Source organism: Nomascus leucogenys, chromosome 4 (assembly GCF_006542625.1).
Source record: "Nomascus leucogenys isolate Asia chromosome 4, Asia_NLE_v1, whole genome shotgun sequence".
NCBI classification, from domain to species: domain Eukaryota; kingdom Metazoa; phylum Chordata; class Mammalia; order Primates; family Hylobatidae; genus Nomascus; species Nomascus leucogenys.
Window position 1 is genome coordinate 88,007,541 of NC_044384.1, and position 18,447 is coordinate 88,025,987.

The following is an 18,447-nucleotide window of genomic DNA, read 5'->3' on the forward strand; positions in this document are numbered from 1 at the left end:
GCAGCGGTGGGGGCTGGGAGGAGAAGCTGCAGGGAGACCCCAGGCGCGGGACTTTGTGGGGGGTCAGGCTTGCTCTGGGGCTGGGACCCCGGGGTGAGCAGTGGGGTTGACGCCACAGCGATGACCTGGGCCGCAGGTCTGGGGGCTCTCCCGCAGGGTGTTGGGGCTCTGTCTTCGGGATTGGGGTCTCTCCCGCCTGGTTTGGGGTTCTCTCTGCGGATTTGGGGGAGTCTCTCCCGCGGGATGAGGGGGGCTCTCCGCCGCACCCGCCTGTGATGGCCCAGAGGACCCGAGCTCGGGTCACTCCCGTCCCCCTTGGGGCTCAGCGAGGGCGGGGGAGGCGGGCGCTGAGCCGGTGACGCGGCTCCGGGCGGCTCTGGGGCGCCCAGCATAAATAGCAGCAGCGGCGGTGGCGGCGGCCACACCGGGCGGTGGACACTTGGAGGAACCCGGCCCGCGCCTCCTGCCCCTGCCGCCGGCCGCGCCATGCGGTGAGCGCCCCAGGCCGCCAGAGCCCACTCGACCCGGCCCGACGCCCGGACCTGCCGCCCCGACCCGCCACCGCACCGGGACCCAGACACTCCGAATCCGGGCGCAGCCGCAGCTCAAGGTACTACTGGCGCCGGGCCGACCCCGCGCCCCCGGGAGGCCTCTCCCTCGGCTCTCCTCTGCCCGGGGACGATTCCGCCAGGGGCCCTGGCCCGGCCGCCGCCTCTGCCTCCGGGCGCAGCCCACTCCGGGTTCCGACCCGCCTGCCCTGTCCTTCCCTTCCAGATGGCCCGAGGCAGCGCCCTCCTGCTCGCCTCCCTCCTCCTCGCCGCGGCCCTTTCTGCCTCTGCGGGGCTCTGGTCGCCGGTAAGTGCGGGGCGCGTCTCCTCCGAGCGAAGGGGACATCAGAGCCGGCCGGGCGTGGAGGGCTTCCTGGAGGAGGCGGCCTCCGCCCTGCCCGCGGGGACGGGCGTGGAAAGGCTCGTGCGGGCGCTGTCCTGGCCGCGGGCGTCGCGGGAAGTGTCTGGGGCTCCCTGAGATTCCCCCGCGCGCTTCTCTGAGTATATCAACAGCCCCGGGCTATAAGCAGGCCGCCGGGAGAGCGCTGCCCTTCAGGTCAGCGCCTCGGGAAAGCGAGAAGCTCGCCTGTTCTGCGGGGCTTAATTAGAACAGAGGGCGAGGAGCCACCGGCGTGGCCTCAGCGTCACTTAAAGCAGGTGCACTGCCCTGAGAGTGCGCGGGCTCAGGCCCGCAAGTGAAGTATTTTGTAAATCAAGTGGTTCAATTTTCATGTCAAATATAGCCGACTTAGGGGTAAACCTGGAGTTTCGCGACCTATCCAAAAGCACATGCATTGTTCTAAGTCTTCTGCCATGCCGGGACAGCCTGGGTACACCCATTCGGCATCGGCTCCAGGCACAACCCTGGCATCTGACCCCCTTTTCTCCCCTCAAGGCCAAGGAAAAACGAGGCTGGACCCTGAACAGCGCGGGCTACCTGCTGGGCCCACGTAAGTGACTGACAGCATGGCCTCCCCACTCCTGACCCCACCTGCCTCCTTGCTTTGAACCCTGGCTCCTGCCCCTCCGCCTATGGCTGGGCAGACCCTCTGGCCTCCCTCTTGACCTCATTGCCCGTCTCCATTGCTCTGCACACTTGATCTGTGCACGGTTCTTTCCAGAAGCTTCTCCTGCCCCGGCTCTGCCGCCCTGTCCCGGGGTGAGATTCCCACGCTGGGCTTTGCTCAAGTTCTCCTGGGCTTTCCCGCGTTGCAGTCCTTAGAGGCCCTGTTCTGGAGCTCTCCCCAGGCCCCCGGGTCTCCCCAAACACTCAACTCCTCGGCTTGCAGAGCACCCTAGGTCAGTGGACCCCAAGTCCTGCCTCCCTCTTCCCTTTCTCCAAGCTCCACACGGGAATTGCCAGATCGCCTGAAGTCAGCCCAGACAGGCTCTCCTCAAAACAAGGTTCAGGTGACCCTGCCTGCCCAAGTCTGTTTCCCTTCCCTCTCCCTGTCCTGTTGTTGTCACCTGTGTCAGCGGTGTCCCCTGCTGCCTGAGGTGAGCCCTAGCCCTAGATGGGACACTGCAGGCTGACACCTCCCTGTGTCCACCCCCGCCCCTGCCCCAGGCCTCTACTTTCTCCACATCCTTGGCCTGTGCAGCAATGCCTTCAGACTTTCCTCCAAAGGAAGGGACAAGAGGAGGCCTTGGCTCCCTCCTGTAACTCACCTTCCCCTCCATGCCTCACCCTTCACCTTAAAAGCCTCCCTGTACTGCCTTCTGCCAGAGGAAGGATGCGAACAGCTTGCAGGGCCTATCTGAGCCCCGCGGAGCAGCAAATGGGGAAAATGGTGCTCTTCTCCTCATGCCAAGGAAAGCTGCCTTAGTTCTCAGTCCCAGAGTCGAATACAGCTTCCTTCTCCTGCAGATGCTTGTTTGTGGGGGTCACTCGGAGGACCCCCAGAGTCAGACTTTAAGAAACAGACATGGGGATGACAGAGCTGCCTGAGGCCTGGTGCGGAGCGGACCAGGCTGTTCACCTCAGGGCCTGCTGGTTTCTCTGCACGGCCCTCTCATCCCCTCCCTGCCTGTGGAGCGGCCTGACCTGCCTGAGGGCTGGCTGATCTCCTCAACCCTTTGCAACCCTGAGCTCTGCCACTCAGAGGGCACCTCATCTTTGTGTGCTATGGGCCCAAAACAAAGGCGGAACTGGTCAACGAGAACATTTATCTGTGTTGCTTTGGAATATTGAAAATCTATTTGTCAAGAAGAGTTTGACCCCTAATTAGAAAACAAACTCATTTTTTGCCATCAATTTTATGGCCCTGTTCAGCTCTAGCTAGACAAGTTGTTTGTCAAAATACTTAACAGTGTGCCTTTGATTTCTAGGATCTGCTAGAAAATGCAACAAAAACAATGTTTTTGCACCAGCTCTTGCTGAACGCAGTGTGGCCGTGGCTGAGGGTGCATGAGTGAGATGAGGAGACCTATGATTCCTCTATAAATTTAGCACCAAGAACGGCATCTCTGGAAATACGAGTTAATTTTCCTTTGTCTGGCCTTGTAGATGGCACAGTCCACCCAGGCCAACCAGCCAGAAACACAGAGGCGTCCTCACCCTCGTCCCCATCTCTCATTTCCATTTCCTTTCCTGCACAGCCCCAAATCCAGCCCTTCTCCCCACCCATGTCTCTTGGTTTACAGCCCTCATTGTCTCTTCTCTGGACTTCTGGGATCTCTTTGCTTGCAATCACAGTTCCCCCATTTTCGCACCACGAAACACACCCGAACGCACACAGGCTCCCGCGCCTCCTTTTCTTCCCACCCCCATCCTCTTTCTCTCCCTCTGTGACCCTCTCGCTCCCTCTGTCTCTCTCCTTCTCTCTCTCCGGCTCCAGTCCATCTTGCACACAGCTGCCAGAGTGAAAATAAAAATCGGATTCAGTCACAACTTAAACTCTTCAGCGGCCCCCATGCTTTCAGGGACATGAGGACTCAGCCCCTGTTGTCTGCCGGGGAGGCACCCAGCTTCATGCCAGCTCAGTGCCAGCTCAGATGTCAGCTCCTCTGGACCCGGGTGCAACCCCTGCAACAGGGCAGGTTCTGGGCCTCTCCCCGACTTCAGGAGCCACACCTCCCTTTCTCCCACCCCCTCTGTGCAAACCCTCACATTCCCTTTGGCCCTGGCATGAGCAGGCGAGCTCTTACCTCAGCTGAGTGGAGAATCGCCCCCTCTTCTCTGGTGTCTGTCCCTGGGCTGTATTTCACAGTCGAGTTGTGTGTGTATGTTGGCTACAGGCAGCCTTGTGTCCTTCTTTGGGTGTGGGGCGGGCGTGCATGACAGTCACATCCAGGGGCTTTCCTCTCTGATCTGCAAACAGATGCTGTTGGCAACCACAGATCATTCAGCGACAAGAATGGCCTCACCAGCAAGCGGGAGCTGCGGCCCGAAGATGACATGAAACCAGGTGAGAGGACTCCTATCCCGGGCCCTGGGGTGCCTCACTTCCACCAGCTCCCAGGTGCATGCAGGGGACAGCTGTGGGTGTTGGCGCACCTGCCACCCATCTGTCCACAGCTGCAGCCCAAGCCTGGCCATGACTTGACTAAGACGATGTGGCCTCGCCACACCTGTCAGCAGCTGCAAACAGAACCTGCAAACCTGAGACAACAAGGAGTCCTTCTAGACTGGGAGGCTGCCCAGGCACCAGAGCCTCCAGAAGAGCAGGGCCAGGTGTGGTGGCTCCTGCCTGTAATCCCAGCACTTTGGGAGGCTGAGGCGAGTGGATCACCTGAGATCGGGAGTTCAAGACCAGCCTGGTCAACATGGCAAAACCCTGTCTCTACCAAAAATATAAAAATTAGCCAGGTATGGTGGTGGGTGCCTGTAGTCCCAGCTACTTGGGAGGCTGAGGCACGAGAATCACTTGAACCTGGGAGGCGCAGGTTGCAGTGAGCCAAGATCGTGACACTGCATTCCAGCCTAGGCAACAGAGTGAGGCTCCATCTCAATTAAAAAAAGAAGAAGACGAAGAAAAAGAAGAAGAGCGAGGCCTTTAACTGGATCTCTCCCCTCTCCCTCACATTGAACAAGGGCCTTGGAAAGCACAGCAGGACCTCAGGCTGCTGGGATCAGATCATTGACCTTGCAGCACCCAGCTCCTCTGTAGGGAGGGGGATGACCTGAGACACAGAAGCACCCTCTGCACAAGTCGTGAATGTTGATCTTTTCTCTTTTCTAGGAAGCTTTGACAGGTCCATGCCTGAGAACAATATCATGCGCACAATCATTGAGTTTCTGTCTTTCTTGCATCTCAAAGGTATGTGAAATATCACCAACTTAACATTCATCTCTTAGCACACTGGAAACATAAAAGGCCCATCGAGAAGAGAACCCATAGAATCCCCCTGGGAAGTAGCTGATTACTTATCTAAATACAAAGTCCTGTTTGGCTGTGCGTCAGGATGACAGAGCATGTGACACTAGAGCTAGCTTCAGAGGGATGGGATTGTGGCAGGGGCATTCCACCGTCGTGGGCCAGCGCTGCTCCCAGGACGAGAGTGGGCCTCAGGGTGCAGCTCATTCTACTGGAACCATATGTGTTCACACGGTGACAACTGCTCTACCTTTTAGGGCACAAGTATACTACAGGCCAGGTTCCTTGTGAGCCATCCTAAACCTTTTCTCTTTTCTTTGTCTTTTCTTTCTCTTTTCTCTCTTTTCTTTCTTTCTTCTTTCTTTTCCTTTTCTCCCTCCTTCCTTCCTCTTTCTTTCTCTGTTCCCCTTCCTTCCTTTCTCTTTCTTTCTCTTTCTCCTTCCTTCCTTTCTCTTTCTTTCCCTCTCTCTTTCTCCTTCCTTCCTTCCTTCCTTCCTTCGTCTCACTCTTGTTGCCCAGGCTCGAGTCCAGTGGTGCAATCTCAGCCCACTGCAGCCTCTGCCCCCTGTGCTCAAGTGATTCTTGTGCCTCAGCCTCCCAGGTAGCTGGGAAAACAGGTGTGCACCATTATGCCTGGCTAATTTTTGTATTTTTAGTAGAGGCAGGGGTTCATCATGTTGGCCAGGCTCGTCTTGAACTCCTGGCCTCAAGTGACCTGTCTGCCTCAGTCTCCCAAAGTGCTGGGATTACAGGCATGAGCCACTGCGCCTGGCCCTAAATCATATTTTCTAAGCATGGGAAATTAATAGGAGCCCATAGCTTAGACTGCAGTGTTTCTCTATGCAGCCCTCCTGCCAGGCAGGCTGCCTTGAAATCTAACTGGAAAGGCTCTGATCCTGGCTTCCAGTGTCTTCTGCAAACACTGGGGATGAGGAGACCTCCCGCACACTACACTTGGCGTTCATTCCACAGTGGGCATCTGACCTTGATCAGATAACCACACAGGTTCTACTGCAGCAGAGGAGGGAGTCGGAAAGCGGCCCTGTTGCTCTGAGAGTTAACAGGGAGGTGGTGGTGGGGAGGAGGGATGGACCGCTTTGCCTCTCCAGCAGAGAAGACCTTCACCTGGTGCTCTGAGGGTTAACAGGGAAGCAGTGGTGGGGAGGAGGGATGGACCGCTTTGCCTCTCCAGTGGAGACCTTCACCTGGTGCTCTGAGAGTTAAGGGGGAGGCGGTGGTGAGGAGGAGGGATGGACCACTTTGCCTCTCCAGTGGAGACCTTCAGTTGCACATCACAGTTTTGTCCAGTTTGGAAAAATCAAGGCTGATCCTTGGGTTCATTTTGGATCAGGATGTTTTTCATTTGCAGTGTTATGGGGCTGCACTTTAGGTGGCGACAGGGAGAGGGAAGAGGAGTGAGGCGAGGGGAGCGGGGGAAGGAGACTGCCAGAGAAGGTCTTGGAAAAGATGGTGGTCATTAGAAATCTCAAAACCGAGTCACCAAGTTCCCTCTGTTGGAGCCCAGTGGAGCCTCTGGGAAAAAAGCTGGGGTGACTTTTCCTACAAGGGGCAGATGGACTCTGTTTGTTTTGTCTGTTTTTAATTTTGTAACATGGAAACTCTTTCCTTAGGAGATACCAACTCTCATTACTCAGCTAGGAATTATACCTCTGTAAAGCCTGAATTTAAAAGTCTGACAGTTTTAAATGCTTACTAACTGTGGGAGTTAAATCATTACAAAATGAGAAATACAGAGTGTTGTCCCTAATTCTGGGTTTAATCCGGTAAGACTCTTTACAGAGGACGACCACACGCTGCTTCCTGTAGTATGTGCCGTGGTCGTAATTCTCTCATGTGTGTATTAAGAAGTTGCTGCTCAAATGTGGCTCTTCCCTTTGCAGAGGCCGGGGCCCTCGACCACCTCCCGGATCTCGCCGCCGCAGCCTCCTCAGAAGACATCGAGCAGTCCTGAGAGCCTCCTGGGCGTGTTTCTCTGTGTGCTGTAACCTAAAGTCAAACCTTAAGATAATGGATAATCTTAGGCCAATTTATGCAGAGTCGGCTCCTCCTGTTCTCTTTGCCTTGATGTTGTATTGTTATAATTTAAGAATTTTTTTTTTTTGGTAATTAGAGTGGCAAAATAAAGAATAGCAATTACTTGCAATTGTCTTTTTCTTCGACACCTCTGTCTCATCACCAGCGCCACTCATGTGTTTTAAAAGATAAAGCTTGATCATAATCATGGATTAGACATGAATTTTAAACCCAAATTCTACCATCAAGAGCATCTGAGACACCACCTCTTATTGCATGTCCAGGGGACATAAAGTTATCTCAATATTAAGCCGAGTCAAATGTAATTATGAAGGTAAGTCTGTTACTGAGATGAACACAGACACAAAACAGACAAAACCCCTTCCCTCATGGAGCTGATATTTTAGGGAGATGGGAATGAAAAAGACTACGATAACCTTAAACAGATGGGTGAGCTGCGTGGTGCTTGTGGAGGTGGTCAGTGCTGAGAACAGACGTGTTGGCCGGGTGGGAGGGCCAGGAGTGAGGGCCAGGAGCCAGGTAGGAGAGGAGAGATGGGCGGGCAGGTAGAAAGGCAAGGGCAGGAGTGTCAGGCTTCTGAGCCCAAGCCAAGCCATCGCATCCCCTGTGACTTGCACTGTATACACCCAGATGGCCTGAAGTAACTGAAGATCCACAAAAGAAGTAAAAATAGCCTTAACTGATGACATTCCGCCATTGTGATTTGTTCCTGCCCCACCCTAACTGATCAATGTACTCTGTAATTCTCCCCACCCTTGAGAATGTACTTTGTGAGATCCACCCCTGCCCACAAAACATTGCTCTTAACTTCACCGCCTATCCCAAAACCTATAAGAACTAATGATAATCCCACCACCCTTTGCTGACTCTCTTTTCGGACTCAGCCCGCTTGTACCCAGGTGAAATAAACAGCCATATTGCTCACCCAAAGCCTGTTTGGTGGTCTCTTCACACGGACGCGCATGAAATTTGGTGCCGTGACTCGGATTGGGGGACCTCCCTTGGGAGATCAATCCCCCGTCCTCCTGCTCTTTGCTCCATGAGAAAGATCCACCTACGACCTCAGGTCCTCAGACTGACCAGCCCAAGAAACATCTCACCAATTTCAAATCTGGTAAGCGGCCTCTTTTTACCCTCTTCTCCAACTTTGCTTACTATTCCTCAACCTCTTTCTCCTTTCAATCTTGGCACCACACTTCAATCTCTCCCTTCTCTTAATTTCAATTCCTTTCCTTTTCTGGTAGAGACAAAGGAGACACGTTTTATCCATGGACCCAAAACTCTGGCGCCAGTCATGGACTGGGAAGGCAGCCTTCCCTTGGTGTTTAATCATTGCAGGGATGCCTCTCTGATTATTCACCCAGGTTTCAGAGGTGTCAGACCACACAGGGACACCTGCCTTGGTCCTTCACCCTTAGCGGCAAGTCCCGCTTTTCTGAGGGAGGGGCAAGTACCCCAACCCCTTCTCACCGTGACTCTACCCCTTCTCTGCTTTTCTGGGGGAGGGGCAAGTACCCCTCAACCCCTTCTCCTTCACTCTTGGCGGTAAGTCCCGCTTTTCTAGGGGGCAAGAAACCCCAGTCCCTTATTTCCGTGCCCCAACCCCTTTCCTGCTTTTCTGGAGGGTAAGAACCCCTGAACCCCTTCCCTCCATGTCTCTACTCTCTCTTTTCTCTGGGCTTTCCTCCTTCACCATAGGCAACCTTCCACCCTCCATTCCTCCATCTCCCTTAGCCTGTGCTCTCAAGAACTTAAAACCTCTTCAACTCACACCTGACCTAAAACCTAAATGCCTTATTTTCTTCTGCAATGCCGCTTGACTCCAGTACAAACTCGACAGTAGTTCCAAATAGCCAGAGAATGGCACTTTGAATTTTTCCATCCTGCAAGATCTAAATAATTCTTGTCGTAAAATAGGCAAACGGTCTGAGGTGCCTGACATCCAGGCATTCTTTTACACATCGGTCCCTTCCTAGTCTCTGTGCCCAATGCAACTCATCCCAAATCTTCCTTCTTTCCCTCCCGCCTGTCCCCTCAGTCCCAACCCCAAGTGTCACTGAGTCTTTCTAATCTTCCTTTTCTACAGACCCATCTGACCTCTCCCCTCCTCGCCAGGCCAAGCTAGGTCCCAATTCTTTCTCAGCCTCCACTCCTCCACCCTATAATACTTTTATCACCTCCCCTCCTCACACCCAGTCTGGCTTACAGTTTCCTTCGGTGACTAGCCCTCCCCCACCTGCCCAGCAATTTACTCTTAAAAAGGTGGCTGGAGCTAAAGGCATAGTCAAGGTTAATGCTCCTTTTTCTTTATCCCCAATCAGATAGCGTTTAGGCTCTTTTTCATCAAATATAAAAATCCAGCCCAGTTCATGACTCCTTTGGCAGCAACCCTGAGACACTTTACAGCCCTAGACCCTAAAAGGTCAAAAGGCCGTCTTATTCTCAATATACATTTTATTATCCAATCTGCTCCTGACATTAAATAAAACTCCAAAAATTAGAATCTGGCCCTCAAACCCCACAACAGGACTTAATTAACCTCACCTTCAAGGTGTACAATAATAGAAAAAAGTTGCAATTCCTTGCCTCCACTGTGAGACAAACCCCAGCCACATCTCCAGCACACAAGAACTTCCAAACGCCTGAACCGCAGCAGCCAGGTGTTCCTCCAGAACCTCCTCCCCCAGGAGCTTGCTACACATGCCAGAAATCTGGCCACTGGGCCAAGGAATGCCTGCAGCCTGGGATTCCTCCTAAGCCGTGTCCCATCTGAGTGGGACCCCACTGGAAATCGGACTGTCCAACTCACCTGGCAGCCACTCCCAGAGCCCCTGGAACTCTGGCCCAAGGCTCTCTGACTCTTTCCCAGATCTTCTCGGCTTAGCAGCTGAAGACTGATGCTGCCCGATTGCCTTGGAAGCCCCCTAAACCATCACAGATGCCAAGCTTTGGGTAACTCTCAGAGTGGAAGGTAAGCCTGTCCACTTCTTAATCAATACGGAGGCTACCCACTCCACGTTACCTTCTTTTCAAGAGCCTGTTTCCCTTGCTTCCATAACTGCTGTGGGTATTGACAGCCAGGCTTCTAAACCTCTTAAAACTCCCCAACTCTGGTGCCAACTTAGACAATACTCTTTTAAGCACTCCTTTTAGTTATCCCCACCTGCCCAGTTCCCTTATCAGGTCGAGACACTTTAACTAAATTATCTGCTTCCCTGACTATTCCTGGACTACAGCTACGTCTCATTGCCATCCTTCTTCCCAATCCAAAGCCTCCTTTGCGTCTTCCTCTCGTATCCCCCCACCTTAACCCACAAGTATGCGACATCTCTACTCCTTCCCTGGCAACCGATCACATGCCCATTACCATCCCATTAAAACCTAACCACCCTTATCCCACTCAATGCCAATATCCCATCCCACAGCATGCTTTGAAAGGATTAAAGCCTGTTATCACTCGCCTGCTACAGCATGGCCTTTTAAAGCCTATAAACTCTCCTTACAATTCCCCCATTTTACCTGTCCTAAAACCAGACAAGCCTTACAAGTTAGTTCAGGATCTATGCCTTATCAACCAAATTGTTTTGCCTATCCACCCCATGGTGCCAAACCCATATACTCTCCTATCCTCAATACCTCCCTCCACAATCCATTATTCTGTTCTGGATCTCAAACATGCTTTCTTTACTATTTCTTTGCACCCTTCCTCCCAGCCTCTCTTCCCTTTCACTTAGACTGACCCTGACACCCATTAGGCTCAGCAAATTACCTGGGCTGTACTGCTGCAAGGCTTCACAGACAGCTCCCATTACTTCAGTCAAGCCCAAATTTCATCCTCATCTGTTACCTATCTTGGCATGATTCTCATAAAAACACACGTGCTCTCCCTGCTGATCGTGTCCGATTAATCTCCCAAACCTCAATCCCTTACAAAACAACAACTTCTTTCCTTCCTAGGCATGGTTAGTGCAGTCAGCATTCTTACACAAGAGGCAGGACCACACCCTGTAGCCTTTCTGTCCAAACAACTTAACCTTACTGTTTTAGCCTAGCCCTCACGTCTGCGTGCAGGGGCTGCCACTGCTTTAATACTTTTAGAGGCCCTCAAAATCACAAACTATGCACAACTGACTCTCTACATTTCTCATAACTTCCAAAATCTATTTTCTTCCTCATGTTCCATCTGCTATTCTACTACTCCTCAGGGATTATTCAGGCCCCCTCCCTTCCCTACACATCAAGCTTGAAGATTTGCCACCACCCAGGACTGGCAAATTAGCTTTCCTCAACATGCCCCGAGTCAGATAACTAAAATACCTCTTAGTCTAAGTAGACACTTTCACTAGATAAGTAGAGGCCTTTCCTACAGGGTCTGAGAAGGCCACTGCAGTCATTTCTTCCCTTCTGTCAGACATAATTCCTCAGTTTAGCCTTCCCACCTCTATACAGTCTGATAACAGACCAGCCTTTATTAGTCAAATCAGCCAAGCAGTTTTTCAGGCTGTTAGTATTCAGTGAAACCTTTATATCCCTTACGGTCCTCCGTCTTCAGGAAAAGTAGAACGGAATAAAGGTCTTTTAAAAACACACCTCAGCCGGGTGCGGTGGCTCACGCTTGTAATCCCAGCACTTTGGGAGGCCGAGGCGGGCGGATCACGAGGTCAGGAGATCGAGACCACGGTGAAACCCCGTCTCTACTAAAAATACAAAAAATTAGCCGGGCGTGGTGGTGGGCGCCTGTAGTCCCAGCTACTTGGAGAGGCTGAGGCAGGAGAATGGCGTGAACCCGGGAGGCGGAGCTTGCAGTGAGCTGAGATTGCACCACTGCACTCCAGCCTGGGGGACAGAGCGAGACTCTGTCTCAAAAAAAAAAAAACACACCTCACCAAGCTCAGCCACCAACTTAAAAAGGACAATACTTTTACCACTTTCGCTTCTCAGAAGTCAGACCTGTCCTCAGAATGCTACAAGGTACAGCCCATTTAAGCTCCTATATACATGCTCCTTTTTATTAGGCCCCAGTCTCATTCCAGACACCAGACCAACTTAGACTGTGCCCCAAAAAAACTTGTCATCCCTACTATCTTCTGTCTAGTCATGCTATTCATCGTCCGCAACTACTCATACATGCCCTGCTCTTGTTTACACTGCTGGTTTACACTGTTTCTCCACGCCATCACAGCTGGTATCTCCTGGTGCTATCCCAAACTGCCACTCTAAACTCTTGAAGTAAATAAATAATCTTTGCTGGCAGGACTATGCTGAATCTCCTTAGGCACCCTCTAATCAGATGTCCTAGGTCCTCCCAATTCTTACACCGTTTATACCTGTTTTTCTCCTTCTCTTATTCCATTTAGTTTTTCAATTCATACAAAACCATATCCAGGCCATCACCAATAATTCTATAGGACAAATGTTTCTTCTAACAACCCCACAATATCACCCCTTACCACAAGATCTCCCTTCAGCTTAATCTCTCCCACTCTAGGTTCCCACGCTGCCCCTAATCCGGCTTGAAGCAGCCCTGAGAAACATCACCCATTCTCTCTCCATACCACCCCCCAAAAATTCTCGCCGCCCCAAGACTTCAACACTATTTTGTTTTATTTTTCTTATTAATATAAGAAGGCAGGAATGTCAGGCCTCTGAGCCCAAGCCAAGCCATCACATCCCCTGTGACTTGCACGTATACACCCAGATGGCCTGAAGTAACTGAAGATCCACAAAAAAAGTAAAAATAGCCTTAACCGATGACATTCCACCATTGTGATTTGTTCCTGCCCCACCCTAACTGATCAATGTACTTTGTAATTCTCCCCACCCTTGAGAATGTACTTTGTGAGATCCACCCCTGCCCGCAAAACATTGCTCTTAATTTCACTGCCTATCTCAAAACCTATAAGAACTAATGATAATCCCACCACCCTTTGCTGACTCTCTTTTCGGACTCAGCCCGCCTGTACCCAGGTGAAATAAACAGCCATGTTGCTCACCCAAAGCCTGTTTGGTGGTCTCTTCACACGGAGGCACTTGAAAAGGAGGTGTGTGCTGGGATAGTGCTGCCTGAAGGAAGGCCTGTGGGAATGTCTCCTAACGTGACAGAGACTGAGTCTTTTGAGCAGAGATAAAAAGATCATCCCAGAATTTTCGAAAAGAAGGCAGGTGGCCTTGTGCGGTGGCTCATGCCTGTAATCCCAGCGCTTTGGGAGGCCGAGGTGGGCGGCTCACTTGAGGTCAGGAGTTTGTGACCAGCTTGGCCAACATGGTGAAACCCCATCTCTACTAAAAATACAAAAATCAGCCACGCATGGTGGTGCACGTTTGTAATCCAAGCTACTCAGGAGGCTGAGGTTGGAGAATCTTTTGCTCCTGGGAGGCAGAGGTTGCGGTGAGCCAAGATCACACTCTAGCTTTGGCGACAGAGCGAGACTCCGTCCCAAAAAAAAAAAAAGAAGGTAGGCGTGGGGGAAAAGCCGGACATTTCTGTCAATGTGGGAGGCGGTACACAGGCCTTTTTGGTTTCACCAGAGCCGGCTGTGTGTTGGGAGTGGGAGGTGGCTTCCCAGTTTGTTTCCCCCCATTGGCAGTTTGCTGCCTAAGACCTGTTTCAAGGGGGCACAGAGCCCTGGCATCCGTCTCCCTGCTTGGTGACCCCCCCAACCAGTCAGCTGTGCCCTGGCTCAGGTCCCCGGCTGGGCTCCCCAGCTCAGGTCCGCAGCTCCAGCCCGGCTCCCTCCTGCTCCTGCAGGCTCCATACTGACACTCGGTGGCCTTGGGTCTCTGGCGCTTCAGACCACTCCCAGCCCAGAGGTAGTGACGCCACCCACCTGGTGGGCTAAACACCTGGGCCCACCCCTCACTCCCTGTTCACCATCCGCATTTATCCTCTTCCACGTTTTTTAAAATCTCTTTAGTTCTCCAACTTGGGCAGGCATCAGAACTCCCTGAGGCCCTGTCAGGAGGCAGTGGCCAGGCCCCTCCCCAGGGTGTCGGAGCCAGGAGGGCTGGGTGGGTTGGAGCTAGTGGAGCTGGGCCCCCAGCAAGCTTTCCTGCCGCTGCTGCTGCTCACTGGAGGCCTGTGCACACGTCCCTCCCAAGGCCTAGGGAGCTCCTGGCATGGAGGAGGCGCTGGTATGTCTGGGGACCACACCTCGGCCACTGGGCTCCAGCCCCACGGTGTGCAGCCTGTCCTGTCTGGTCTTCCTGTAGCCTTTGCCCCCAGATCCAGTGGCCATGGACACCGTCTCTGCCTCAGCCCGCCCCCCAGCCTCCTGCACTCAGTCCTGCAGACCCCACGACTGCGGCCCGGCCTCGCTGACCTAAGGCCTTTGCACGCGTCCCTCTCAAGGCCTGGGGAACTCCTAAGCATCCCACGGGATTCCGCTCCAGGGTCACCTTGTCCAGAGTGCCCTTCCCGTTCCTCCGCCCCCAGCATGTGCGGTGCCACCCTAATCAGCATGCCTGTCATTCTAATTGTTTGCAGATGTGTCTCTCCTCACTACACCGTGAGAAAGAAGTGCCTGAAGGAAACGAGATTAATGACGCTGTGCTGAGTGCTGGGCTCTCCACACTGCACGTGGCTCACAGGAGCCTCCTGAGCAGTGTTCACGAAGGGCTGAGGAGCCCAGCCTCCATGCAGGTGGGTGGCCTCGTGCAAGGGTGCGAGCCCCAGGGTCAGCAGCACAAAGATATCGGACTCTCACCCTGTGGCATCATTTACCTCCTTGTCTAAACCTTGCCTTCCTTTTAGGTATAAACGGAGTGGGGCAGGTGGCAGCCGGAAGGTGAGGGAAAGGAAGTGAGGGGCCAGGAGGGGCTGTGGTGCCATTTGCTGTGATGGGCAAGGCTACAGAGGTGACGTCTTTACTTCCTAGAGAGAACGTGGTTGGAGCTGGCCGCAGCCATCCTGGATCAATCTGTTGCTAACAACAGCAGTCTTTTCAAGGGAAGGTGTTCTCCAGCCACCTCGGAAAGTGAAGGATTTACAGACAGGCCTGAGAAACACCAAGATGCCTAGTGGAGAGGTGGAGTGTTGAGGTTGTGCACCTTGGAGGAGTTGGCTGTCTCCGTCATGAAAGCTGATCAGCATGAAAGCTCGTCCACCTTCCATATGCTCTATCTAACCAGAAGCAGAGCATACACCAGCGTGATGCTGCCTGAGGGCGCCTGGCATGGTGGAGGCAGGCGAGCAGTGGGCCAGTCTGAGGAAGAGGCCTGCACTCAGGAGTTCCCTGGAGGAAGGAGGAAAAGTGCTGTTTAAGAGGAAGAAAGAGAGGCGGGGTGCGGTGGCTCATGCCTGTAATCCCAGCACTGTGGGAGACCAGCCTGGGCAACATAGTGAGACCCTGTCTGTATAAAAAGAAGTAATTTTAAAAAAAGCAGGAGGGAAGAGAGTCTTATGGGGATAAGGAAATCCTAACGCCAAAGATGTAAAGAATTTACAGCTGATCATTTTCTAACATATGGCCCAGGAAACTTTTATTTCAATGCAAAAAAAAGGGATTCTTGTACATTTTGGAGTCAGGATTGTAAGCGTCCAATAAAATTCTAAGCTCCCTAACCAACTGAATGGATCCCTCTCTTGGCCAAGGGGACCCCAAAGAAGCCTTAAAAATTAGGTCATGATGGGAAGGCAAGGGCCAGACATGCTCATTATGCCTCTTCCCCATGGAGTTTAGACACAGCTGACCAGGGACCAGCATTCACATTACAACAGAGATCTTGAGACTGACAAATCAGCCTCTTTTTAGCAATAAGATACCAAATTCCAGCCTGACTCTGGTATAGCATCACATGACAGATAACAAACCCTGAAGGAAATGAAAGTATTTTAGCCCCACATATATTTCTTTGACATATTGTGAAATGGTCCTGCAAAGCTGACTCTTGTGGGGGAAATTTGCATTCTGTAGAGAATCTCCTTCCTAGTCTGACACCTTTCTAAGGTCTGGTAAGAGACATTCACCTGAATGTCTATTCTCTCTGAAGCCTGCTACCTGGAATCTTCATCTACATAACAAGAACCTTGCCTTCCACAACCGACCCCTCCCACCTCTGTCTACCTTCCCTTAATTCAAGTTAACTTCAACTCTTCAGAAGGGCTTAACTCTTTCAACCAATTGCCAATCAGGAAATATTTGAATCCACCTATAACCTACAAGCTCCCCACCCTACCCCACTCATTGAGATGTTCCACCTTTCTGGGCCAAACCAATGTATACCTTATGTGTATTGATTTATGTCTTTGCCTGTAACTTCTGTCTCCATATAACGTATAAAACCAAGCTGTAACTTGGCTGGGTGCGGTGGCTCACACCTGTAATCCCAGCACTTTGGGAGGCTGAGGTGGGCGGATCACCAGGTCAGGAGATCAAGACCATCCTGGCTAACATGGTGAAACCCCATCTCTAGTAAAAATACAAAAAATTAGCTGGTGGGCACCTGTAGTCCCAGCTACTCGGGAGGCTGAGGCAGGAGAATGGTGTGAACCCGGGAGGCAGAGCTTGCAGTGAGCCGAGATTGCACCACTGCACTCCAGCCTGGGCGACAGAGCAAGACTTCGTCTCAAAAAAAAAAACAAAAAAAAACAAGCTGTAACTCAACCACCTTGGGTATATATTCTTAGGATCTCCTGAGGCTGTGTCATGAGCCATGGTCCTTAACTTGGCAAAATAAACCTCTACCTTGATTGAGATCTGTCTTGATACTTTTTGGTTTATAAGATTTTATCCTGTGTTATCATGATAAAAACTAAGAAGGCTCTAGAAATCAGAAAGCTTGACAGTCTCTGATATAACTTTAAAAAAACAATGATCCAGTGATTTCTGCTTCCAGGAGATGGAGTACAGGTAGAATTTTCCTTTGTCCTTTTGCTAAGCACAGTTAAAAATCCTGAACATCATATATAAAGCAAACATAAGAAGACTCTGAAAGCCCAAGTGATAGGCAGACCAGCTAGGAACTTCAGCCCATGGTGAATTCCCTGGGTTTTCTTTTTGCCTCACATATCTTAGACTTGGGCTGAAGGAGCCAGTGTCCTAGAAATGCCAACAGGTATAGACCACGAAGGCCCCAACAAAAGCTGCCCTCTCTAGATAAAGGACCAGGAAAGGGAAGCCTGGTAAGATGGAGAATTGTAGATAATGACCACTCTACTCCAGTCAAACACCCCAGCAAACACTGTGGCTTCACCAGGCCAGCCAATGCTAGGTAGGGAGCCTAGACTTACTCATAAGGCTGTGACAAGGTGGCCCAAACCCCAACCAAGGGACAGTTGTAGGGTGCCAAGTAAAGAACCAGGACCTCATCCCCCACCACCACCCCATCCCCAGCAGTAACAAGACCCCCTACTACAGTGTCAGCAGAGACCACCTGGGAGCCTGGATTCTGTGTCCTTCCTCCCCCACAGTAACAGGCATACTTCTCTCCATGCATTGGGGTGGTGTCAGAGGAAGGCTAGTGGAGAATCAGCACTTTTACCACCTCGCAGTGTGACAAGGCCACCCCCTTCTCCTGTGGTGTCAGCAGAGACCATGTGGAGGGGTGCAGTAAGAAGGCGCTCCTACCCCTCCCAGCAAGGGAGGTATTAGTGGGGAGCTGGAACTCCCACTCCTGCCCAGCCATAATGAGGAGCAGCCCACCCATGCCCAGGTGTCAATGGAGACTGAGTGGGAAGCCTGGACTTCTGTCCCCACCTGGCAGTAATGAGGTGGCACCCCCAGCCTTTCCCCTCCAGGGCAATATCAGAACAAGCCAGCTAAAAGAGAAGGTTCAAATAAAATCCAGAGTTTCATACCATAGCACCCTAAAAGTCCAGGTTTCAATCAAAGATCACTTATCATACCAAGAATCCGGAAGATCTCAAACTGACTGGTAAAAGACCATCAATAGATGTCAACACTGACATAGTGAGTATTAGAGTTATCTGACAAAGATTTTAAAGCAGACATCATAAAAAAGAAATGCTTCAACGAACTATTTCAAACATACTTTAAACAAGTAAAAATACAAAGTTTCAGCAAAGAAACAGAAACTAGAAAGAAGAACCAAATGGAACTTTTAGAACTAAAAAATACAATAACCAAAATAGAAATTCCAATGGACGGACTAAATAGCAGAATGTAGAGGGCAGAGGAAAGAACCCATGAACTTGGTTTTGTTTGTTTGTTTGTTTTTTGTTTTGAGACAGAGTCTCGCTCTGCTGCCCAGGCTGGAGTGCACTGGTGTGATCTCGGCTTCCTGCAGCCTCCACCACTGGGGTTCAAGTAACTCTCCTGCCTCAGCCTATTGGGTAGCTGGGATTATAGATCGCACCATTGTAGTCCAGCCGGGGCGACAGAGCAACACTGTCTCAAAAAAAAAAAAAAAAAAGAAAAGAAATACTTACGTGTAAATATGTAAATATAATAAAACATGTTATCATTATATACTAAAAACTATACAACACTGATGAAAGAAACCAAAGGAGTTTTAAATAAATGTAGAGACATACCATGTTCATGTTCATAGATTGAAAGACTCAACACAGT

General features: G+C 51.4%; 1 protein-coding gene across 1 annotated transcript; it reads left to right on the top strand.

The window, feature by feature from the left end:
* The first annotated feature begins 427 nt into the window (after window positions 1-427).
* On the top strand, window positions 428-7,021 carry GAL (galanin and GMAP prepropeptide). The gene is made up of 6 exons (XM_030810153.1): window positions 428-610; window positions 775-855; window positions 1,444-1,498; window positions 3,869-3,955; window positions 4,730-4,807; window positions 6,766-7,021. The coding sequence occupies exons 2-6, from the start codon at window positions 775-777 to the stop codon at window positions 6,834-6,836; spliced, it is 372 nt and encodes a 123-aa protein (XP_030666013.1). The 5' UTR covers window positions 428-610; the 3' UTR covers window positions 6,837-7,021.
* Window positions 7,022-18,447: the final 11,426 nt, after the last annotated feature.